At 42.7% G+C, this 25,519-nt stretch overlaps 1 protein-coding gene across 1 annotated transcript in view; it reads right to left on the bottom strand.

Moving 5' to 3' along the window:
* The window catches only part of dner (delta/notch-like EGF repeat containing), a 53,515-nt gene that overhangs the window by 21,686 nt on the left and 6,310 nt on the right, over positions 1-25,519 (bottom strand). The window contains exons 2-3 of the mRNA XM_030401496.1: positions 3,076-3,420; positions 2,868-2,965 (exon numbers count right to left, since the gene is read on the bottom strand). Coding sequence (XP_030257356.1) covers positions 2,868-2,965; positions 3,076-3,420 — 443 coding nt within the window. The remainder of the gene's footprint in view (positions 1-2,867; positions 2,966-3,075; positions 3,421-25,519) is intronic.

Genomic DNA, 25,519 nt, shown 5'->3' with positions numbered 1-25,519 from the left:
ATTTGGAAAATAAAATATCGGAACCAAACACACCTGTTTTTTAATGTATCTTAACGCAAGTAAATACTCAAGGTGTTTTTTTAGTTTTGTTTTTTTTAAAAGACATTTTTAGAGCTATGAAAGAGAAAACCTATGTTGCTTCATACATGAGCTGCCTTCAGGAGAGAAGAGTCCTGCCTGACACAGCTCAGGACATAAGAGGATATATTTCAGGTCAAGGGCAAGATGGAGCGTCACAGGTGGATCGGCCCCAAATTTTAAGGTTAAGAGGGAGCTGAGCCTGAAGGAGAGGCCATGAGCGGAATAATAAGATGGTGGACAGGCGAGCAGCAGCTGAAATGAGTTTTCCTTTGCAGGGTGTCTGGGCTCAGCCTGAGGGACGACATGAGGAGCTCAGATATCTGGGGAATAGACTTCTTCTTCAAGCTGAAATGTGCATTTTGATATATCTAAGGGGGAGTTATCTAAAATGACAAACCACTTTTTGAAATGTGTTAGTAGAAGAAGACGCTTCACATATATTTTGTTGTCATCTCATTTGTCATATTCATTAAAGTTGATGTTGTGGCCGGTCAATCCAGAACTTAATTCATTATTGTTACAAAGCAATTACATTAATGGGACTACTATGTAAAACAGTTGATATTCTCATGAGTAAAGCTCTGCGTCAGAGTTGTTGATATTGCTACATAAAACGCTTGTATGTGTAATTGTTTGCACACACGGAGGGTCCACAGCGATATGACGACCCCTCTCGCTCTCGTTCTTGGGCCCCTTTGGCGCACGAGATCTTTATTACATTGTCATCAGCCTCTCTGAAGCGATGTCACTTTCGGATCACCGCTTCATTTCCAAGTGTTGCATGTGCGCCTGTGATCTAAGTGTCCTTCACTGCGCTCAGGTGTCGCATATAATTATACAGTATGAAAACAAAGCAGCGGTGGTTGATTAACTCGCAGCTCCCAGTCTGCGATCATGATGAGGGCCCTGAGTCGTGCCTCACATCCACAATGAGGGGCAACATCGAGGGCGCGATCACCTTGACCGCCGCCTCTGCATTATTCATTGACCCTTATTTACCGAGCCATTGTTTATGGGTAAACATGCTCCGAGAAGATGGAATACACCTGGAGTGGTGTACTACAGGTGATACAGAGTCTCAGGTCCCAGAGGTGGGTCAGTCAAATGCAGGGTTATTAGTTACAAAAGACACAAGCTGTGTTGTGTTGCTTTGAAAAGTTGCTGCATGGAAAGTATGCAAATAAAATGCTGCGCGAAGAAGATTCTTTTGTATTTTTTTTTTTTCTTTGTGGTGATTATGTAGACTTTATTCTGTGCAGCACGCTTTGTTGTTATTCTTGTTGATCAGGAGCCAAAAAGCAGGCTGAATTTGATTAATGAAAGCAGTTTTGGGGTTAGATTCCGCTTGTTTGTGTCCTTATCTAACACCGAGCTGAACACCAATGTATCACTGACCACTTCTTGTTGAAAGTTGTCTGTTTCACCTGTAACCACGTCCTGTGTACACCTCCATATCACGAAGGTAAGCCTGCATTCTTATTATATGGGTCGGACTGTAATTAAAGCAGCTGAGGTGGAAAATATCCTCAACGATGGCTCCAGTCTATTAAGTGTCCCAGTAAGCTGTGTCAGCGAGTGAGCACGCACAATGCCAGAGCCCTGGAACCAGCTCACCTAAATGGAATGCAGCCGCCATTAGCGTTATCAATTCCACCTGTGCTTTTCTCCGCTCTGTCAAAAGGTGTAGAGTCGAGAAGTTATCAGGAGTTCCTGACAGCTAAGGTATCTCCCACTTGGTGAAAGAACTACAGAAGTGTTGACATTCAACACAACAGAAGAGAGTCAAAGACTTAATCCACTGGAGGTGAGAAAAAAAAATTGAGATTTTCATTTGGTGTTCACATTGCTTTTCTCTTTAAAAAGCGCTACACACCTACACGGGCGTTTTCACTTCTTCTGGCTGATTACAGCTCTGCTCAGGTTGGAGCTTTTCCGCTTAATGAAAGAAATTATAAAGGCGTAACGCCCAAGAAGTTAAAGAGAACTAACAAGATATGTCCATCAGGCACAGTCTGTACACACCCACATAGTGCAGAGAAGTGCGCCAATCAGGCACAAGTGATAATGCCTGTGTGAGTGGAGACAAATACTGAAGTAGACTAAAAAGGTGTGCAGTCTTTAATTATCAAATATTCTCTTTTTAATGATTTTCATTGTTTTTTTGGCATAACTCTGGGTTGTCATTGGAATCTAACCGCAGTGGTAATTAGTAGGTGGCCGACAAAGTGTTCAGATTTTGAAGAGGCGACATAACAATGTGGAAATATAATTACTGATGCATTCATGTGCAAGAAATGTCGAGCTAATTCCTACTACTTTATATGTACAGCTAGCATGAGTATTTAGAATGTAACCCTTATTTGTTGATTATACGTGTTTTATTGTTCTAAATCTGTGAAGAAACTAATAACTGAAGACATCAGATAAATACAACAACCTTATGATTCAAAGAAAGAAAGAAAGAAAGAAATATGGTTGTGATACACATATTATTTCAGCTGATAACATGCTTACATGGTGTTTATTCCTCCATGAGTTTAGTAGCGTTAGTTGGTTTCTGGCTCCTTAAATCCAAATAATAATGAAGCTGCCATCTGTAGTCTGCTATGAAAACTGCAACTGATGGGTACTTGAAGGCAACAGGGCAGATAAAATGTAAAGAGAGTGAGAGCAACTGGACATAACTGGGAGCCTACAGCTACATTTTGGGCCCTGGCTGGTTAATCCGGCCGTGCTTTAAGGGGGACGGCAGTCAGTCATAAAAAGGTGCTTAGTGTTCCTCTTACTTTACGGTCGTCTCTTCGGGCACCTCCAGAGACAGAGTCAGAGTTCCTGATGTCAGCTCACACAGCTCAGGGCTCACACAGTGCAGACCCTCCGTCACCTGCAGCACACACACACACACACACACACACGCACAACACATGTAAGGTCTTCATACTTTTCAGAGATAAAACCCACAGGCGCTTGAATTCACTGTGGGGCTTATCTCACCCTGTCTGCCTCCCATGGCACCACCAGCAGCCTCTGGCCAGGTTTGGGTTGCCATGGCCGCAGGGTGGGAGGCGCCAGCGTGGTGGAGGGGACCGTGGTTGGCTGCGGCGGTGGCTGAGTGGCGGCCGCGGTGGTGGAGGCGACGGGGGTGGCCAGCTCGGGAGCGGAGGGGGTGGAGGGGTCCCAGTCCGCGGCCGGCAGGTCCAATAGGATCTGATCGCACCTCTCCCCCTCGTAGCCTTCGGTGCACTCGCAGGTGTAGGCCGGCTCCCTCTCCTCCCCGCTCTCGATCCGGCTGCAGTTTCCATGGAGACAGGGGCTGCTGGCACACGGGTCTGTGAAAAACTGAAAATAACGGAGAAAAATAAATAAAAACAGGAGGAGTCAGAGAGAGAAAGGGAACAAAACATTATCATCTAAGTGTGTTTTTTTTTCACCAGCTGCACTGCTGTCCTCGACACTGTCTCAGCACCTTGACTTTGTCACCTTTTTACAATGACAGCTCACAATGTCAACCTGGGATTCAGCCTGGTTGTAAAGAGGAGGAAAGTGTAGAAGTGGTTCAAACTCCCAGTGATCATTTTCCTCTTTTTATGCGCCTCAGCAACTTCTTCTCTGCATCTTTCCCTCCCTGGCTCCATTTTCCCCCTACAGTATGGATGTGCTCACACCTGCACACGCACAAACATGGTTTCCCTCGTCATGCGGCCATGAAAGAAATGCGCCCTGACAGCCTCCTTCATGCTGGTTTCCCCCATCAATAATTGATCATATTTGGAGGAAAACATTCCAGTATAGATGTTGAAGGTGAAAGAGGACAAAGCCTAGCTTACGGAGCTTTCTGCCTCACACCGTGTTGCCTTTTGCTTGGATTTTCGGAGCCTTCTTAGTCTTTAAGAAACCTCTCTAATCCTGTAGCCTCTTATTTTTTTGGCAAATTCTCCGAAACAAACTCAGGTATCTGCGGCTCCAGCTGCCCGTAAATGTAAATGCGTTCAGATAAGAGTTTGAATAAAAAGACAGAGAGAAACAACAGAGAGGGTGAACAGAAGGATGGTAGCGATGCTGGTACCAGATCCCCTGGCGCATGGAGATGTGCATGTGAATGTTCATGCGAGAGTGTGTGTGTGTGTGTGTGTGTGTGTGAGAGAGAGAGAGAGAGAGAGGCTGCGTCATTAACAGTCCGCTCTCCACGACCGAGTCACAGCTCATTACTGCTAATCTCTCTCAGGTTTTTTCTCTTTTTTTTACTCGCGACGCCTCTATGAAACTCTCTCTCTGCTGTGAGGAACACCATCCCAACAGTCCCAGCAGGCCACCGCACACAGTCTGCTGCTCTTATCTCCACCAGGGATTGAGTTTATCAACCTCAGGGCAGCAGCGTGTGTTTGTCTGGGTTGGAGGAGGAGGCATTAGAGTCCAGCTCCTGACCTTTTTCATCTGTCAGTCCTGGTTTCTTTTGCACCCTAACAGTCTCCACCCGGGCTGTACAGAGTGTGCTCGAACAAGGTACAGAGAGCAACACAAAGGGTCTGATGAAAGGGCAGAACAGTACGATCTGAAGTCTGCGGCACAAACACAGTGGCACAATTATCACAATGACAGTAATATTTTTTTAAATCCATTAGAAAATGATATCTTCTGTGTTGTGTTGGCTTGCTTTAAACCCTCCATGGCTACTTTATTAGGTACAGGTAATCTAACTATAAATTCACAACAGCGGTCAGTTAGCGGTGTTTTAATGGACTGTATCATATAGAAATGTGTTTCCACCCTCATGTTTTTAAAAGGAGTTGGCAAAACATTTTAAATACCTCTCAGTGGGATGCAGTCCAGTTCAACATCACTGCAAACTAAAACCTCAATACATTTATTAGGATTAGGATTTAGGGCTCAGCTAATTTCATGCGGTTAGATTCTTCTGATAGTAGCACAGTTTGGCAATGAACAATGTTTTTAATTATGGTTTAAGTGATTTATCAAGCAAAACTGTTGAACATTCACGTCACCGGTGAAGGTTTGCTGCTTTTGTCCATTTCATATCACTGTACAATGACTTAACTAAGGTTTGTTGGCAGTAAGGATGAAGGGATCACAATTTAAAGATATAGGTGCGTTACATGCTTACATTATCTCAAATGTTTCCTATAATGTTAAACCAAGAGAAACTTGTATCTAGATTATTATCATATTTAGATGATTTATATTATAAACTGTCCTGTAGGTCTGTCAGAGATTCAGTATGCCCTACACGGTCATGTTCCCCACTCACACAGGTGTTTCACTTGTTCGCCTGGTTAGGCCTCTTTTCAGGACACTGGAGGCCTTATGAACTTTAGCCCGAGTCTTTAAAAGCGCAGTTTATCTCACAACCACTTCTAACTTGGTGGCAGAACTATTCCCTGTATGTCACATTCTCTGCGGTGCCATTAGTAGTCATGTATTAAAGCCAATCTTCCTGCAAGATGTTGCTTATTATTCTCCGGCACCTAACAGCTCATCTGCCCCGGGCTCCGGCAAAACCATGTGAATCAATTTCTCCTAAGCAGCTGATAATAACCCACATTAGTCCCTTTATCTATATTCCCACACGGAGCAACAAACCAAACGAAGAAATCCTCTGAGGCTAAATTAATTGCTTCAGAAGGTGCTGTGATCTATTTGCTAATTTGGAATGGCTGCCCCGAGGGAAGGCGGATCAATACAGCCGGATGGGGGGGAAACGGCCATGCTACTTAAGTTGTTGGCATCATCAATTTAATCTGGTGGAGGGGCTGGATGAGTCTGTTTCTGTGAACATGCCACACACACACATACACACACACAATGAAAAAAAATGCATAAGATCACAAAGGGCAATAATCTCAGCTGCAGGTTCATACATTTGGAACGTCATAACTTAAACATGAAACTCAGCAAATGGATGATTTAATTTAGCAGAGAACACTGAACCCCTGACCACTGTGTTACATCTCAGTCTCCACACTGCTAACACATTAATAATGGAAGTGAAAAAAGGTTAGACATACACAAATGGCTGACTCAGCCTGGTGTGAATGCACTTTTTTCATAACTCCAGCTGAAAGTCTTTTTACTGAGTTCAGCTGCTGCTAAAACACTGACTGTGCAAGATCGAGCGCACTGAACGATGCTTTTTGTTTCAGGAGCCTGTCTATCTGCACACCTGACACCCTGACATCCTCTGACCCTTAACAATGATGTCGATGGTGACGTGCTGTCATGATTCTAATGCTTTATTAAAGGTGCAGTATGTAATAATTTTGGTGGGAAACATTCATAAATGTACTAAAATGATCCGACCAACTCCAAAGGTCCAAAGCTCCCGTGCTAGCTGTGTAAGCATCTACACTCCCGTGGTGCTCCGAGCTCACAGTCCGCACTACCAGCTCCATTGCTACCTGAGTTAACTTGCTAGTGGTAGCTAAACTTAGCAGCATTTAGCACTAACTCTGGTGAAATGAAGCACCCTATTTGATCAAATGATGAATTTGACGGTTGGTCAAATCTTACTTATGGCACTTTTTGATAAGGAAGGCATGAAAACGTAACCACTCATGTTGTAAGTAAGTTTAAGCTTTTCTTTTACTATAAACACATTATCAATGTCCTGAAAACCGTTCAGAAAATCATTACTTAAGGACGCATTAAAAAAAATGAAGCTGTATAATCCGTTACATCACTTATATGGCGCTTGCCACTGTTGTGCTAAAGTGTTCAAGGCATTAAAGAGTGTTCATTTGGGCTACAGAGTTGGTGATTAATGAGACAAACTTTTATTAGATAGGAATGCTGCCAGAAGTGTCCTTGAGCAAGTCATTACCGTAAATCCAGCCCAGCAGATCTGAAGCTGCCCTCTGACCTCTGAGGGAGTGAAGAGAGAATTTCCCCACACGGATTAATAATTGTGACAAAGCTGCCTGCTAGCTTCTTTATATAACTTCACACTGAGGCTGAGATGAGTTATTCTGCAGCCTGCAGAAGGTGTATGTGGTAAACTGAGGTGGGCGGTGATAAACAGCGGGCGGTGATGTGGTGTAATGATTTTCTCCACAAAACATGCACTGCCAACTTTTCAAGAGCTCAGAAAAACAGTCTTGTTTGTGGCCTAGACATGATTGAGCAGTATGTAATCCTTCAAATAAAGTTGTAGAGCGATCAATAGCCGCAGTTACGAGGTTATGAGATTCTATTTCGTATTGCCTGAATCTGCTCAGGAAAAACTGCTGAAAAGTTGAATGTGCAAGGTGTGTTTTGCTGGTCAGGTTCTTGGTGAAGGCTGCAGTGTGAAAGTTATGTTTTCTGTCACCGTTTTTATATATATATAATATGTTTGGTGTACTTCTGGACTGGTTCTGTTTCTTACAGTTTGGGCTTTAGGGAAATTAAACTTTAACATTAAACATTTAAGAAACAGTCTGAGTTATTGAGGAAACTGTTGCAACGGTCCTGCACAGAGCACTGAGCTCAACTCCATCCAACACCTCCGGGACAAACTCAAACACTGACTGGGGGCCAGACCTTATCGACCAGCATCAGTCTTGGACCTCGATAATAAGAGCAAGTCCCTGCAAAGAAGGTACATTATGTGCACATTCAATCCAAGTGGGATTCAAGTGGAGCAAGAGGCCTCAAAGCAGATTTATCACCTGAATCTGCAGCTTCCCTCGTCCTACCTGGTTTTCAGCTCATTGTTCAACTGTCCAGCCCAAAACTTTACTGTTGTAGGAAACTGTTCTCAGCAAAAAAAGGGTCTAAAAACTCACCGGACATGACCTGCTCGGCAGTTAATTATTAATTAACGCTAAAGGACCTTAAAGCAAAGCGTTGCTGAACATTTTTTTTTTATTGAAGAGGGTTTTTCTCTGAACGGGAATATCAGCGGCAAAGTTCAACGAGCACCTGTGAACCAACAGGCCTGATGGAGCTCGAGCCATCAGCTGTTTTATTACAGCTTTAACTGAGCGCTCCATTTCACCAGTTTATCAGCCACTTACTGTTTATGGATGACTCATCTGAGTGGTGGGCCATAATACTTCAGGGGTTCACTTTAATGGCCGGGTCGCTCAGCTAATCACACACACAAAATTAGTTTTGAAGGGCAGTCATGACTCATACAAAAACACAATTGAAACATAGACAAACAACAGAGTTTCATATGGAGGGACTGTAGAGAAGTACTGCAGTGTGACCCCCTACAGCTTTATCAATACTTTATTTGGACTTCATAGCCTCCTCTTAGCCTCCACACTTTTCTGTATCCCACAACAACACACGCAATCACAGGTAAAAGCGAGAGCGTGCGTCTCCTTGAGAAGCCGACATGGACACTCAGCAGTTCGCCTGAAATTGTTCTACAGCTCCTCTGTAATGATCAAGATGTGTTGCCATGGCTACAGTAGCTAGGTAACGTGAGAGCAATTAGCACAAAGTACAGCATGACAAGTGTGTTTGTGCGTGTGTGTTTTCACGCCCCCACCCCACCTGTTCTCCACACATACAGTATCAATATTTGCCCCAAAAAGTCCCATCGTGCTGCAGAGAGACGATCCATCTTACGATCCACTTATTTCCTCATCTGGGCTGTTTATCACCATTTTGCCTCCCTCAGTCAGGCTGATAGCAGCCCCCTGCTGTGGAGGGAGAAAAGATACAGAGAGAATTTGCTTAATCACTCTCTCATGAAAACACTTGCCTCTCTGTCCCTGCAGGAGCTCAGAGAGGCTCGATTTGTCAAAGGATCCCGCAGAGATGAAGGGAACACGTATTGGTTCCTCGGTAACATCTGGACGAGCGCGTTTACCGTAATCCACGGATGCCACAGTGTCTGCTGGTGAAGTTTGAACCCTGACCGCACAAAATCTTCAGTCACCACCCTCCACTGAATCCGAGCTGCGGCTTTGAAGTCAGTAACCATAATTACTTCCAGGAATAGTGTGCATTGTTCGAAGCGAGTCTTCTTTGCTCTCTTTTTCTCGCCAGTGTCAGCTGGGAGAGCGATCGCATCACAGCCATCGACGAGAGAAGAGTTTTTCTTGTGCACAGATTTAATGAGACTGGCTTTCTGAACTTCGCTTTTCGTGCGGACAGTTAAAACACATTACAGACTGAAAGCCAATGCACTGAGTGACTGATTGGTTCTGACTTGAAAGAGAAGAAGAAAAGAATGGGGTGAGAATGTAGACTCACAGATACAGTAATGATGAACTAAACATCACGTGCTTGCGTAAGCTTTTTTTTTTTTTTTTACACTTTACAGTTATAGGCTCTCTCCACATCCCTGAACTTGGATTTTGATGGTAAAACATTTACCAAAAACAAGACAAAACACACAGAATACAAAGTTAAAAATCAATTTGACTGATCGCACGTTATCGAGATATCGCGATGATAACGCGTCATCCCTACAGCACTCTATCTACGGTTTTAGAGATAGAAGTATTTAGTCAAAACAAAAGCATTGGATCCATTTAAATGTTGCGATGTCGATCTGTTTATACTACCGAAATAAACACTGTCTGCACAATGTGTAATGCAAATTAATCCGTGTGCGTGAGTCTGTTTTTTCCTTTTGAAGCTAGCTGCACTCGAGCGTGGCAAGAAAAATTAACAGTGTGCAGCGTTGCCACTTTCATTATTGTTCGCAGCATGGCTCTCTATCTGTTGTATATGTTGGTGGTGCTGCGGCGGCGCGAACCAATCACAGCCTGACCTGAAACATAATAAACGCCTGTGTTTGAAATTCAATTGAAATCCAAATGGCTGTCTAACACTTTGAATTTTCCATTTCTGGTGCATTTCAGCCACGACTGTCTGCTCATAAGAAGTTAGTGGGTAATTTATTTTTTTTTCACCTGGTGCCATTTTGAATCAGTAAGATGGATTGTCTGTGCTAAACATCATCCAGGCGTTCATCAAAGCGCTTATTCTGAAGTGTCATCAGCAGTGCTCTACTTTTACCCACGGATGCGGGAACTAGGGGTGCTGAGGGTGCAGTCAAATTTACAAGCAGGCCCAAACTCCACAACTCCCAAATTTAGTGATTTTATAAGGGGAGTCTGGGGAATTTCTCTCCCTGTTTATCTCCCTGCTGTACTTGATGTGGCTGCTTCGACCTGTAATAGGCTATGTCTATGTTTGCCGTCTGCTGTTGTACAAAACCTCTCAAATTGTTGCAAATTATTGTTAACAAAGATTAGACACATGTTATCCTGGCCATCCGATTAATACAAAAAACATAAATGTCTTGCACCATCAGAAATCTGGTCTATCTTTTCTTTTCAATTGCTGCGTTTCAGGCTACGATGAGGCAGCGTGCCGACTGCAGTCTGACTATCAGCAGCAACTTCATGTGTCTACAAGGGGTCTCATATTTCATGTTTTACTAATGAGAGACATAGTTAAAAATTTATGCCGGTCTGAACTAGATCCATCTATCTTTTTAAGAAGGAGTGTGTACATGTCAAGCGCTTCGCTGTTTGCTGAATTCGAGGCTACCATGAGAAACTGGAGCACCTACTCTGCTCCGCGTTACCTCAGAGACGCTGAACAAATACCAAGAGGAAAAAAATCAGGCAGGGGGGAGAGTACAAAGCTGCAACACACAGGCCACGTACTTTGCAACGCACACACAGCTATAACTACATTACTCTCCACGGTGCGACAGCTGCGAAACACGCTGCATCACCACGGTGGGCAGGGAATTACAAGCAGAGCTACAACAGCCAAGGAATAAATAGTCTGTAATCATATAATCAATCACACAGCAATTAGCTAGATGAACCGAATTAAACTTTCATATAGCCAGCGGTAATTTTTATCTCGAAATGTGCAGGGCTTAATGAGCACCCGCAATCCAGCTAAAACAAAATATTTAATTCATGATAGTGACAAAATAATACTTGAAAATCATCCCTAAATAGAGCCATTTCCCCCCCGCAGTCGCCTACTCTTGTGAGGTTTGAGCCCCGGGATGTGATCTGATTATATGAAGATGAACCAAAAAACAGATCCAGAAATTAAGTCAATACATTCAGAAAACCACGCAAATTGCCGCCGGTACGTAATTAACTGTATTAATCAAGTGTAAAATGTGCTGCTGTCAAAATATGTGTGTGTCTGCACACAAGTTTTTTGTGAGTTTGGATTTTTTGTGACGCACAGTAAAATGTTGCACTTTCCCAGAATGCATCCCTGCTTTACGAGCGGAATGAGTCGGGGATTTAAATGCAGCCAAGCAGGAGGAAGTGGGCCAAATGAAGCATAAAATAAAGCAAATAAACTGAAGAGCGAGGAATCAACAAAGCAGAAAAGTGGTTCAGACGGTGGTTGATGAAGACGCAAGAGCTTTTCTGGATACCAAACAGTCTGCAGCCAAGAAGGAAGCTCTAATTATGAGACACACGGGGCTCTGTGGGAACCACAAGCAAGGATCGGCCGACCCCAACAGAAACAATGAAACTGTGGAAATGTGTTATATGGATTTGCTCAGTCAAACTGTCTCATACTGCAAAGTGACTACAAGCTCGTCAATGGAACAAGCTCAGTCTGAGGCTTTTTATGTAATTCTCACATCATGATGCAAGACTGTGTCAAACATTTCTATCCTTGGCAGCAAAGTGACGGTTTTGTTCGCAAGAGGATCAACATTTTTGCAAGCGAGTCTAATCTCCCTTCCTTTCCATAACACAAAGGCCTGACAGGAAACCAGCTGAGTAACTGCTTAAGTGTCGAATAAAACTGAGAGACTCGATGAGTCACTGCAAATGTGAATGTTTTAGGATCCCTTACGTTTTAATTTCAAACTCTGTGAGCAGCTAACACTGTGGTTCAGTTCTGAAGTCTCTACTGTTGATGAAATGTGAACAAATGCACGGACACTGTCAAAAATGTCATTTCACTTCAACTCTGAGGGCGTTTTGACATTTAGTGACTCGAAACAAACACAGTTTCTGAAAATGAAAATATGCTAAATGCCTGAAAAATTGAATACACTCAATAAATTTCACCACCATGTCATAACCAAGATGGCTGCTTCCCTTCAACCAAAAAGCCAATCCACTGTACTAAACAGCTGCACTTAATACGGATAATTTTAACATTAAAAGGCAGGCAAGACAAAACTCTGAAATGGGAAAAGGCCTGAATTTAGCATACAAAAAAAATAGAACATCGGATGAGAGTCCTCATTAAGGCAAATTGTATTTTCAATAAAAATGTTGCTGGTAGTGGTAATTAGCTTATAGCGTAAAAAAACAGACTGTATTGTTTACCGGCGTCACAAATCATCAAAACCCAAAATTTTCAGTGAAAAAGTGTTGATACATGGACCATAAGCTCGGCTACCTGTCTTAGCTTAGCACCAAGTAGCAGACAAAGTTAGCAACTAGCTAGTGAGGAAGGTCTTGCTCGGGCTAAACACTCAAAGTTCCCTTAAGAGTCGGTAAAGAACAAAAACTAGGTATAAGAGTTAAATATTGGACTTACTTTGTCATGTGGCGATAAACACGACCCCAGCTAAATGCTAACGTTGCTTTGTGTCAACCGAGACGCTGTATATTTAACTCTTTAGCCACAGCAACTTTCAGCTGAGAAGAAGCAGCGTGTTTGAGATGGCATGATTATATATATTATAATATTTTATGATTGTTATAGCTTCTATGATTGACTCAAAGTATCCCACAATGCATCAAGAAAAGTAGCGTACAACCGATGGTCACTAAACGGAGCGGTCGGAGAGGCTGTGGTACACCCCTCTCAATGCAAGAAGTGGATAGAGATGAAGACTGATCATTGTTTAGCTTCGGTAGACATAATTTGAGGTCACCTGGCCAGCTGTTGTCAGCACCTGTGACCATATCAACTCAATAATTTTGAGAAACAGGGTAATGTGGTATTTAAGCAATATCCAGTAATTATCCTAGGCAGACATTATTATTGTTCTGATTTATTACCCTAATCAGTCAGAAATCCACCCAGCATAAAACTCCTCGTGATCCAGCTTCATCACATCTGCTGTCAGCACATACACAACTTAAAGACGCTGTTTGTTTCTCATTTCTATCATAGTCATGAATGAGGGAGCAGGTGATTGGTAAGATGAACTCCACTTTTATTCTCCTTTAAAATGTGCAGGATGTCAGAGAGACAGGATTGTTGGACAAACAACAAAGGCACAGATATCGCCGAACAACATTTTAATCGTTTAAGCCTTGGAGTGAAACTGAATAATTGTGTTGTAGTCTTGGGACTCAGGCTCATTAAAATATATTAATGCTCTTGTCATAAAAAGAACCAACAGAAACAGACCAGTGACCCATTTTAAAGGACTGTGCCTTTTTTAAGGAACACCACTGTAAAAGAAAACAGGCCACAGGCCTTTAGCAGACAGAATCAAATCATTAACGGAGAGGAGAGGGACAGCTGTCAAGTGGTATAAGAGCTGGGGTGCAAACAAGGCTGTTGTAAGTACTTTAATAAAGAAAAATTACAACCATAAATGAGAAAATTGAGAAAAGGAACACAGAACAGATCAGTCGACACTTTAATGATCCCCGCTGGGAAACTAAGAATGAAAATAAAGATTGAAAAGCTTTTGTTGTTGTTGTTGTTTTGTCAGCGTGATTTGTAATGCTGTAATATTGAAAATCAAAAAATGGTACAAAGAGAAAATGAAAAGACGAATGACCCATATGCCCAGATGTCTTCTTGTGGTTCGAGCGCAGTGGAACAAGTAGTCTAATATGTTGGCCCAGTTTGTTCCGTGAAAATCCAGCTCTGCAGCTTCAACACCGAAAGAAATCAGTTTCTACTCGATTGTCTTCACCAGTGCAGTTCCAAAAGGGCTGCAGTCTTCACTGACTTGTATAAATTACGTATTCGATCACGTTGTAAGCCATTTTGGGCTGGAAGTTAAACTGGAATGAAGAGTGTCAGCTGTCGGTTCTGCTAACTGTGGGATGATTGACAAGTCTCAGACAGAGCTGAAGCAGGAAGACGAGGTGATCTCTGACAATGAACAACTGACGAGAGGTTAAAGCTGCAGTCATCTGAATTCCTCACATCAACAATAGACGCTCAAGGTGTCAAACCCACTTTTCGAGTAGTATTTTGGTTTTCCAGACCACAATTCTGCAACAGGACTCCAAATCAATGCTAATGTTTCTATTCATCTCCTATTCTCTCCACAAGGTATTTTCAGCTTGTTCCACTGACCCAGCGTGGCAAAAAAAAAAAAATCAAGAAATACTCCTTTAAACATGCACAAACCTGTCACCTTTCAAAGGTGCAATATGTTAAGAACTGGCCACCTGTCAAATTCATACTCAAAACAAATAGGGGGCAGCGTAAAACCAAAGAAACAACTAGCTGCTACTAACTATAGTTGCCCTTAGCTACTTAGCTCAGTTAGCCATGCAGCCAGCAATTGTTTTTAGGTTAGATTTCATAGTTGCAGCTGTAAAATGGTGGATACATTTCTGTGAGTGTATACAAGTTACAGGCACTTAATTGGAAGTTAGCTGGTTTGATTGGCGGAGGTCTCTTTTGGCTCTTTTGGTTTTGTGAGCAGCTTTCATAGGTACGAATGGAGCTCCGCCTCGAACTCTGTAACCCGGTTTTAATAACGTTGGTTTACATTGCTAGCACAGGAGCTTCAGACCGGGCGTAGCTGGTCACCATGCTAACTTCAGTAGCTTTCTCTGTAACACAAGACATTGACATCTTAAAACTGTTTTTTTTTTTTTTTTTTTTTTTTTCAGATTCTGTTGATAATTTTTACTGAGTTTTTGAACGTTTTCAACTCAAATTCGTACATATTGCCCCTTTAGTGTGATGTGGCAAATGTGTTACAAAACAATTCCCAACACATCCAGCAGAAACAGAGCATTGTTATTTGGAGTCTTGTTTCTCGCAACTTGATTCACATTCGTTGTTTTTGTCTCCACCAACTCCCGACAGTCATACATGGAGGTAAACACTCCACTATGCTCATCAGTTTGCTGCTAAATGTGTATGTATCAAAGAAAAGATGCTTGAAAGACACTATAAAAAGTATTGATCATTGTTACCTTAAAACTTTTTTAGCATTTCCAACCGTACGTGAAAAACTGTACAGAGCTTTCCACCAGATATACAAAGATAGTGAAAATATTACATTATTAAAAAGACCAACGAGCCAAATTCCCATAAAGTTTGTTGAGCAGCATCATAAAACACATTATTATTCACAGCGAAGCCTGGGGGGGTGTAGCAGGAGAAAGATGGATTGGGCTCATTCACTCAGTCCTAAGAGCTGCCCGCTGATACCACTAACAAGCCTTGCTCAAAGGTTATTAAAGTACACATTGTCTGAATCCAGAGACAGAAATGACTTCCCTAAAACAGATTTTCTGCATCAGAGCGAACCATGTGACGCATCTAATTGATGAGTTGCCATCTCTGCCACAGTACGGGTTTACTTTTACCTCTGTTAATTTAAAAACCATGCAACGGGTCTTTCTAAGAAAAAAAAAAAAAAAGGATTGTTCTAAACTAAATTTGGCCTGCGGAATTGAATTCTTCATTCTTCCATAAGCAGATGAGGAGTTCGTATCCCAAAACCATTCTGGGATCTGCAACCATCTGCTTCATATTCATCCAAGTGGTTGTACCAACTCGTAACGTGCACTGTGGCCAGAAAAAGTGTGTGTGTTTTTTTCGAGCGATGCCTTTAATGTTATCTATTTCTGCACATCAAAGCGTCTGCCATCCCTCCCTCTCTCTCTCAAACTTCCTGATCACTTCCCGGCCTGGCGGCTTCAAAGCGCAAACCCCTCTTTCAAAATTCGGATGCGTGATGCCAACACAAACATGGCCGATGCACCTTGGTAAATTTCAATCTGGCCTTGATGCATAAATAGATGTAAATAGGTGGTGAAGTGGGAAAGAAAACAAGCTAATGAGGTGAAACTCACTTTCGCATCAACGCATTTTGTCTATTCCTCTCCTCAGGTCTTTTCATTGGAGCTTTATTGTTTTGCCGAAAAAATCTGTCACTCAAAAAGCCGACACGCAGCGGGAGGTCACTCGCTCGGCTCCCCAAGGGTCCCAGTGCTGTCATCAAACAAATGACATTAAATAACCTCCCATGATTGGCCCACCCCTCAGAAGACAATTACATCTCAAATGTGAGAAGAAGACAGTGAGACGGAAGGGGATTGATGCAAGAAAAATGAAATCAAGAAGATGGTGGTCGAGAAGCCGAGGAATACTAAGTGAGAGGAGGGTGATTTAAGAGAGGAGGTGCAGCAAGGATCTATTTATACCTATCCGAGAGAAGCTGGCGCTGCAGGGGGGACTCGGGCGTCTCTTCTCGAGGGCCGGGACACAGTTGTCTGTCTTCTTATTCTATCAGACGGGGACTAAATGGATCAGAGGCCGCTCTTGCGCTGACAGATAGAAGGTGTTTTGTTGTTTTGTATTACATCTCCCGTGTGCAGCTTTTACACGATACAGTGACAGCGAGTGTGTCCGCCTGATGGAGAATTTCTCTAGCGAGGGCACTTCACAACGCGGCGGTTATTCTGGACTGTGACTTCATCACCGTAGTAATGTCCGCAGTCATGACTAGAACTGACGACAACGCAGCTAAACTGATGCAGCACTTTAGTGGACACGCAAAAATGAATAAATCAGACACTTTGGAGCAGTAACGGCTCTTAACAAAGACTTTCATCTGCTCTGTCTGATTTTTCATCGTATCGTTAAATAAATATGAATTAGTTCACGATGAAAAACATATGAGGGAGCTCACTGAAGCAGAAAATTAGACTTTGGTTTGGACCAGTGCTCTAAAAGCTGGAGGGATTTTCCAGTGTGCTGTCTGTTTTAGGAGAAAGAGATGCAGTGCTGTCTTCATACAAGGCTTAAACGATCTGAGAACAGGAGGTTCAGACTTGATGACACACTGCGAACAAAATCAAACTGGCATGTTCACACCAGCAGAATAGAATGAATTTAAATGAAACAAATTACAACGTGAACAGCGGTATGAATAAGGGAACAGTAACTCCTTACACAACTCAGTGAATTCGGTACAGGACATAATGTCATGTCTTCTGGGCCAAGTGTTTCTGGTTCTGGTTACTTGTTTGCATTTGGGTCCCCTTTGTCTAACGTGACAACTTACCTCAAAAGGATATGCAGCTACATTAAAGGGACAGTTCAACCCAAAATCAAAAATACAGTCTTTTACCTGTAGTGCTAAGGAGCTTCTCTTGAATATAACGAGACATAAACCCTTTAGCTCTTAGATTGGTGCACTATAAATTAACATTCATGTGTAATGTTTGCAGGCTTATCGTATGCCATTGAGGTGATGGTGATGGTTTATCATCCGCAGTATGAAATGTGAGTTATATCTATCTTTGCAGTTGTGGTCTGACAGCAGACATACTGTAAGTGTATCGCTTATACATTAGATATAAAGGACATTGCAGCAGTAACTATGTGCGCAGCAGCTTCTGCTGTACTGTTCTCTCCGCTGCCTTCTCTAAACCATTAAATCAGATGCAGCCTCTGCTGTGCTCCACAGAAGACTTAATGATTTGGATGGACGCCCTCCTCCTTGCTTTTAAGCTGTCTCTCTGTATGACATGCTGTTTCATCATTACTTTCTGCATAAAAAGTCATTGCCCACTGAGATCTGACTTACTGAGGAGCAGGAACATTCGTAGTTATATATTACAGTACATTTAGAGTAACAGGTTCGGATATATACACTGTGTGGTTTGTGGTTATAGCATAAATAAACGTCTTTCTGCAGGAACTAGAAAAACACTATAATGCAATATAAACGTCTTCCTCTCTCTCAGGCCACAGCTGGTGGAGATGGATGTCATTCTGTGCCGTGATCTACGAGCCCGCCGCTCGCTCTGACCTACATACACAGAAGGTTCCTTGCAGAACAAGATATCCACTGTAAGAAAAAGCAGGTGACACCTACCGCTGACATGATTAAACAGGCGCGGGCATGAAAGCAAAACAGTTTTCAGGCACTAAATCAAAGACACGAGGTGTCTTGTTGATTCTGAAAGACTGTGATTTTCAGGTCACATTTTATTGTTTTAAAATAGGTAGTGGCGTTTATTAAAAATAACTAAAATCCCTCTTTGCTTCATGTCAGGCTAAAAATGGGTCTGGAGTTGGTCCTGCTGCCACAGGGAATTAGTCACTGCAACGCTGGAAGTGGAACATCCTGTTCCCATTGTCACCAGAGAATGTGACATAAATTATCACCGTTCATTTTACCTGCCTCTCAGGAAGTCAGGTAACACAGGGAGGGATATCTGGATCATACCAACTAGCAACATAAAACATGTCATACCTCCTGCTGACTGCCCAGTGTGCTTAATGTGGACCAGGATTTGTTCTGTTCCCTCTCTGAATAACAAAAACACGTACAGGAAGTGGCTCTGACATTTTCTCTGTTATGTGCTCTCCACCTGTTGATCTTTTGGCTCCCCTCGTCATTGCACTGTTGCCATGGCGACCCCAGAAGAGCAATGGGGGCACAGCAGCGAAAACTGGGCCTCACAGTGGGAGGCGACACCGGACATGTATCAGCGCTGTCCTCCCACCGGCTTTTGTGGGAGCAAATGCTTTTAGAAGTGACGACAGCGCAGACGCAGCATTCATTGCATTCTGTTTGAGGAGCTCCAGACCGTCTGACAGCGATCTGCAACACCGCCTACAGAAACACGCTCCAATGACGACAGGAAGAAGGGTGCGGGATGACAGGAAGGATAATCTGAACCGACAATACCTCAGTAGAGTTGCCAGAAACATAACATAAATACATATTTTTCCTCTTTCCTGTAGTGCTATTTATCCATCTTTTGGCGTGAGTGGCCAAGTTTTTGGCGATATCGGCCATAGAGGCATCTGTCATCTCTGGAACCTGAGGACCCAGACACACCAAACCAACATCCATGAACTAGCAGCGCCAAAGGCTGACAGGGAACGGTGGAGAAAACGGCGAAATCATCCAGTCAGAGTGATTTCACCACCGATTCTATACACTCAACCTGCCAAAAAGCTGCCAGCAAGGCCTGCCTAGTGCCAACCAGCCTGGACATACTGCAACGACTGAGGCCACAGATGCTCACTGATGACCCCAACATTAGCCCAATGTGTCAGGGCCCTCATCAAACTAAATGGCACTCAGCTTGTGGCGATGGTTGTGGTTGTTAGAGAAAGCTTAGAGAAGCAAGCTTGTGGTCATTTTCAAGTGAAAACTTGCATTTGTCTCGCCCTCATTACCTCTGAGCAAGGCCTTTAATCCCAACGATAAAAACACTCAATAGCAATGTCCCTTTCCAGAAATCATGACATACTTACTAAAGATAATCCACAGACCTTGTGAGCAATTTTGAGTGCATCGAGGCAGCTTAGCTTTTGCAAAGTAAGCTAGCTAATGTATCGCTCAGCCCGAGGAGGCAGCCATTAATATTTACAGGAGTGCGAGCCTCTGGTGGAAGGAGACTATCATTAGGTATATAGGGACAACTGGGGTTGTAAAAGTTAAAATTTGAAAGAAAAAAGCTGAACTAAGATGTTGAAACCTGAACAAAATAACACAACCAAATTTAAAAGTTCTTAAATATTTAAATGCAAATGTCATTAAATTGAATAACGTCTAAGTTACTTTCTGTTTTGTAGAAAACTTGACATAATTCTTATAAATACCTCACATACAATTTGAATACGGATGAGGTAGATGTATATGTAAAATATATTACAGTCACATCATTTAGTTTATTTGCACGTTTTGGTTTGCCGTGTACCCTCCCGTTAGAACCTTCCTCCCTCTATAATTAGTCGTGCTTTTCACAAACGCCCAATTTTTGGCAAACTTGTTCATTCTTATGACTAAAATTTGACTTTTTGATGAATACATTTCCAGCACAATCCCCCGACGACAATTTTCCGCAGCTCCTTTCCTATCAACTGGCAGACAGGCCCAGCTGTTAATACGAACTAATCTCTGTGTCTAACGCCCGAGGCGGGTGACTGCGCCCCGCTCCTCTGTCTGTCGGAGGTGCTCTGCTGGTCCTGAAGGGATTTTTTTATTTATTTTTTTTGATTTAAGCTCGCATTTATTGTCAGCAGCTAACAGAAGATGTTCAGGATACACATCAGTACGCACACACACGCAGACACTGCAGCATACTGGCTTGTCTCCCAGTTGGCTTCATTAAATAACACATTGTCAGATCAACTTAACTGACAAGTTGTGTGTGTGTGTGTGTGACAGCAGGAGTCAGTTCTGCATCTGCTACTGAGTCACCGTCATTTGGAGGGAAGGAGGAAAACAGAGCGGAGGATGACACACACTCCAACTCAGCCATTAGTCCCTCTTCTGTACACTCAGACACACTCGCGTGGATCAGAGTCTGTGGCATCCTGGTCTGTTTCCTCGTGGATTTGTGTTCTCTCTTTCCTTGACCCCCAACCAACCATCTCTGCATAGCCATAGGAACATCATTTTTGTAACAACTGTACAGTACTCAATGGGGAGAGACAAATAATCTCTTGATACCTCTTGAATTGTGCAATGAATCACACACATGATGTTCGCCAATTTAAAAGGTCATTTTCCAGAAAGTCCAGACGGTCGCAGGTTGTCGTAGATAAAGTTACACATCATCTAGTGTAAAGAGTATTAACAAGGCTGAAAGCAACAAGAAATCTGTCCACACTGACAACTGTGCTTATGTGAAAGGAGAGCCATCAGTTCTGTGAGCTGCTAATGTGGAGGACTGACTCTACAAGGTTCAGGTTACAGGTTTTGGTGAGCATTCAACAAGAGGGCGTCACTAACGCGGCTGCTGGCTGAGCAGTCTTTGTTAATGCATATTTTCACAGTCTTTCTTTTAAACTGACAAACATCATATGTGTAGCTCATGGCACAATCATTCGTCTCTCTCTACTCATCGCCATACAAAGCTTTCAAAGAAATAAGATCCCATTGGGCAAAGTGGAAGTGGCGTGTTGACTTGCAATCCAGCCACCACGCTAAAATCTCAGAGCAAGCCCAGTTCTATCCTCTGGAGCTCGAGGAACTGGGAGCGAGTTGATCGTCTTGATCGAAAAGTCACATTGTGTACATCACTCTTATCCCGACTCCCCATCAACCCGTTCCTCCTCACCGCTGCAGACTGCATCCCCACTGAATACCTTACACCACGTTTATTTATGTCCATCGCCACATTTACTGCTATTTGTGAATGCTTTGGGATGTAAAAAATAAGATGAGATATAAAACAAAAACAACATTTGTGTGTGGGGGCGAGGGCAGCTGGGACTGAGTCAGAAGCACTTGGAGGCTGCAGCGTGAGGAAATATGGACACCATAAATGTAACTGTGCGTTTATGTGTAATCTAACACTATATGTTATTGTTACTCTGTATTTATGAAAACCAAGTGGGAACAAACAACCGGTAATACCAACAAACAAACAAAGAAACGTAGTTCTTATTAATGACACGGTTTTGTTTTCATCGCATTCTTATAAAAAAAACAGTTAGGAGCCACACAGCCACCGACCACCGAACTGAACCGAACAAAATGATTCGGATCAACGCAAGGATTCATGATTTCCACCTCCATCACGCACACACACACACACACACACACACACACTTGCCTCCTGTCACATACACTCATTACATTGACAGCAGCAACAACAAGCCCAGTCATTAGGAGCGACAGTACAATGATAGTGTCAGAGCAGAGGGTTATTACACGGGGGTGAATTGCTGCTGAGTAAGAGCCGCTCTGCCCTTTTTGACATTATACTCTGGACGGCGACACAACTCGCTTCTCCGTTAAAGATAAAAATAGCAATGAGGGCAGACAAAAAGCAATAAAAAAAATAAAAAAAACACCTAAACTAAACCGCCGGGAGAAATGTAATGACTTCATTTTCTATCCAGGACAGAGAGGGAAGTTTCACCGCCAGACTCGAGGAAAATTAAAGAGCCAATGGCGCAGAGATAAGAGCCCTCCTCGTGATGAGTGGCGCCGATAAAAAAAGAAATATGGGCGGCAGATATGCGAGCAGTCAGGAGCGGTTGAAAAATGCAGCAAGTGATTAGACGAGGAAGGAAGCAAGAATGAAAAAGAAAGAAACACGAGGGGAGAAGCAGAGATGAAACATGACTGTAGTCTGACAGATTATATTAGGTTTAATTCGCAGCTGGCAGAGGTGTGTGTCTACACATTACCATCATTATTCTTGTGAATAATATTTGCCTTCAATTGTCTTGTGGTTAGATAACACATTTGGCATTTTCACTTTTCGGGATTCAGGTGTAAAGTGTGAGACAGTGAGATCTACTATTTTAATAAGAGTCTACAGCCATGCTACGCGGATGCTAACATCTCAATCTCATTGTTGGAGGCTATGGGCTAATGTTTAAGACGTTAAAGGGATAGTCCGTGTCTTTTGATGTTGAGTTGTGTTAGGTGCTGATCCCTGGTCAGTATATCACCTGTCGTTAGATGACCGTAAGCTCGAAGCAATGTGTTACGCCACAGATGAAACAGCAATGTAAAGCGGCAAAAATGTTCAAATAAAAAAAAAAAAGCATACGCGTAAATCAATATATAAATTTTTTATTTTTTTTTTTAAGTAAGGTGGCTAAAATCAGGTACCATTTACAGCAGTACCATGCTCTTCTTCCTTGCTGGTACTACACGCTGCTTCTCCACACAGGGGGCAAGCTGACGAATCAGGTTAGTGTATTACTAGGAATAAGCACCTCGTACAACCCTGCATCAAAAAAACCTGAAGTATCCCTTTAACCATCTTAGATTTGGATGTTAGCATGCTTACGATTGTTATTAAACACAAAGTGCAGCTGAGACTAATCAGATTTTATATTCAAATATTTGCTCAAACCAATCACAGTGTTTGTTAAGGCCACAAGAGCCAGGCAGAAGACCCCCGGGTCATGTAGAGGGGACTTGGGGCAGGAATGATAGGGGCCGATTGTAACGTCTCCACTGCTTGAAGCAGAAGATGCAGAGCGGTGATATTCATACTGCTGGTGGTCTCTGATGATACCTCTCTGCCAGCCAACAGATAAACTGATGTCTCATACCTGTCCAAGTTCTTCTGCCAAAACTCATTGTTGAGATGTGTTTTTTTCATCATTAGTATTTTCCACATATGCTCTTAACCTTAAATAGTAGACCAATTACTAATCTGTCTGGTTCTGACGACCATTCTGTTGCCGACCATTTGATGTCTTTGTCAAACGTTTGCCCTGTTGTTTGGAGCCAGCAGGGTGGCTTGTTTCATGAGTCGCGTCACGCTGCGTTACAGTTGCTTCCAACACCGTCAGAACAATGTGCAGCTTATTAACAACATCAACACAGGTGATTTGTTTTTCTGACAATGTAAGAAAAGTGTTTTCGTGTGCAGTTGAAATCCTCGTGTTTATGATAGTGATGATCCCTCTCTGCCTGCTGACAAACAAACTGATGTCTCACTGTCAAACACTGTACACTTTGGACTTCAACTGGAGTTCATCATTTCATAGATATAAGATTGTTTTAACTAGACCTGTATCTTTATACTTGGAAGAGTATTGTGGTCCTTGGTATTTTTTATGTAGGTGCTACCTGCACGGGGGGCAGATGAAGTGAATATTGTGACTCAACATTGATCTTAGAAATGTTTGATGGTTGTTAACGAGTGGAACACAGATACCTCCATTAAAACTGTATCCAAATAATACAAGAGGTGTATAAGTAATGACATCAAAACCAAAAAATGTTCACAGCTGCCCCCTAGTCATTTAATGTCTCATAGTTAACCTCCTAGCTAACTAACATTAGCTAATTTACCTGTTGGGCCACGGACTAAATGACAGCTTCAGTGTACCAAGAACAAGCAGCTAATTAGTCAGTAAGATGTTAGCTATTGGGTAGATTTAGTAGTAGCTCATCAGAGATGCTAGCAAAGCGACTCAGTACAAACTGTAAAATAAGCTCAGCAGGAACTTTACATAGGTAAACTACATCTTTAAACATTACAGTCAGCTGAAAACGACAACAGAGGCAACAAAGTTACATTTTGATCTGACTGGGCTAGACATAATCTGAAGGGATCACCGGACTGTGGCCCAAAATGGTGGACTGCCATTGCCATCTCTAGAATCTCACAGCTAGTGGGGCTAAAAAATTTAAATATTTGATCTGGTTGAATAGATCAAGCAAAACTAAATCAAATGTATGACCTTTATCTGCCATAACGGAGCCGTACATTAGATTACTGTAGCGATCGATACCCACAGCATTAGCACTTGGTATTGAGCCGCACATGTCCGCTGCAGGCCTCCATCATCCATATGTATCAGGCCTCACCAGCCCATCATGCTGCCACCTCCTTGTGCACTTCCCACAGATCAAAAGGCCAGGTGATGTGTGATATGGAGATGACCAAAGCGATTGGCCACGAGCCCTCCTGTTCAAAGGCAGCGCGGCCCGCCTCGTAACATCTAAGGACATCAACATGAATAGTGGCGATAGCTCGGTGATAATAGCTCAAAGGAGACTCTTTTTGTTGCTGATGGGTAGCTGCTGTATCAAAGGCACCAGCAGGGTTACCAAAGTAACATCCCCGCTTTCATCAACAGTCTGATGCTGTTTACCGTCTTTGACTGTAAATACTGCAACAATCTACTTTCATGCTGACAAGAAGGGATGTGAGAAGTCACCCACAGCAGGGGGTGCTGAGGGGCCAGTCTATGCAGTTACGTCATTGTAAACGTTGCGCGACATTCATGTTTTTTGTATTACTTTAAATGGGCCAGAATGACTCATACATAATAGCTATTAACAACAATTTGAGAACACCAACACACCACAGGTCAAAGCAGCCACATCACAGTCACAGTCAACAACGGCAAGGAAATAAAGAAGGAGAGAAATTCTCCAGACTCCCTTATAAAATCTCTCAATTTGGTGAATTGTTGAATTTGAGGAAACTTTCTTAACTTTGTGAAACACTATCTATGACAAATTCTTAATCATTTGGGCCGGCTTGAAAATTCGGCATATGTTATACATACATTTTTAATGTCTGTTTGTCCCAGCGATGTATGTGTGTGTGTTTTGTCACTGTTAATAGAGACTCCAGTCTGCAGTATAGTTATTACACTTGATTGATAAACCACAGAAATGTAGAGCAACTCCACAGGCTTTACTTCATCACTGTATGGTACCGCAGCCCCCTCACCCACTCCTACTTCTTGCATCCATGCTCGCAAGGTATCTCATAATCTACGAGACACATGTTCCTCCATGCTTCAGCTGAACTGCTTTGATTTTAATGATTCCGCATCCCTCCCCCTAGCTCGGGGTCTACACGGTTAGCTA

The sequence above is a fragment of the Sparus aurata genome, chromosome 2 (assembly GCF_900880675.1).
Source record: "Sparus aurata chromosome 2, fSpaAur1.1, whole genome shotgun sequence".
In the NCBI taxonomy this organism is placed as follows: Eukaryota; Metazoa; Chordata; class Actinopteri; order Spariformes; family Sparidae; genus Sparus; species Sparus aurata.
This window is presented reverse-complemented; position numbering and strand designations above follow the sequence as displayed.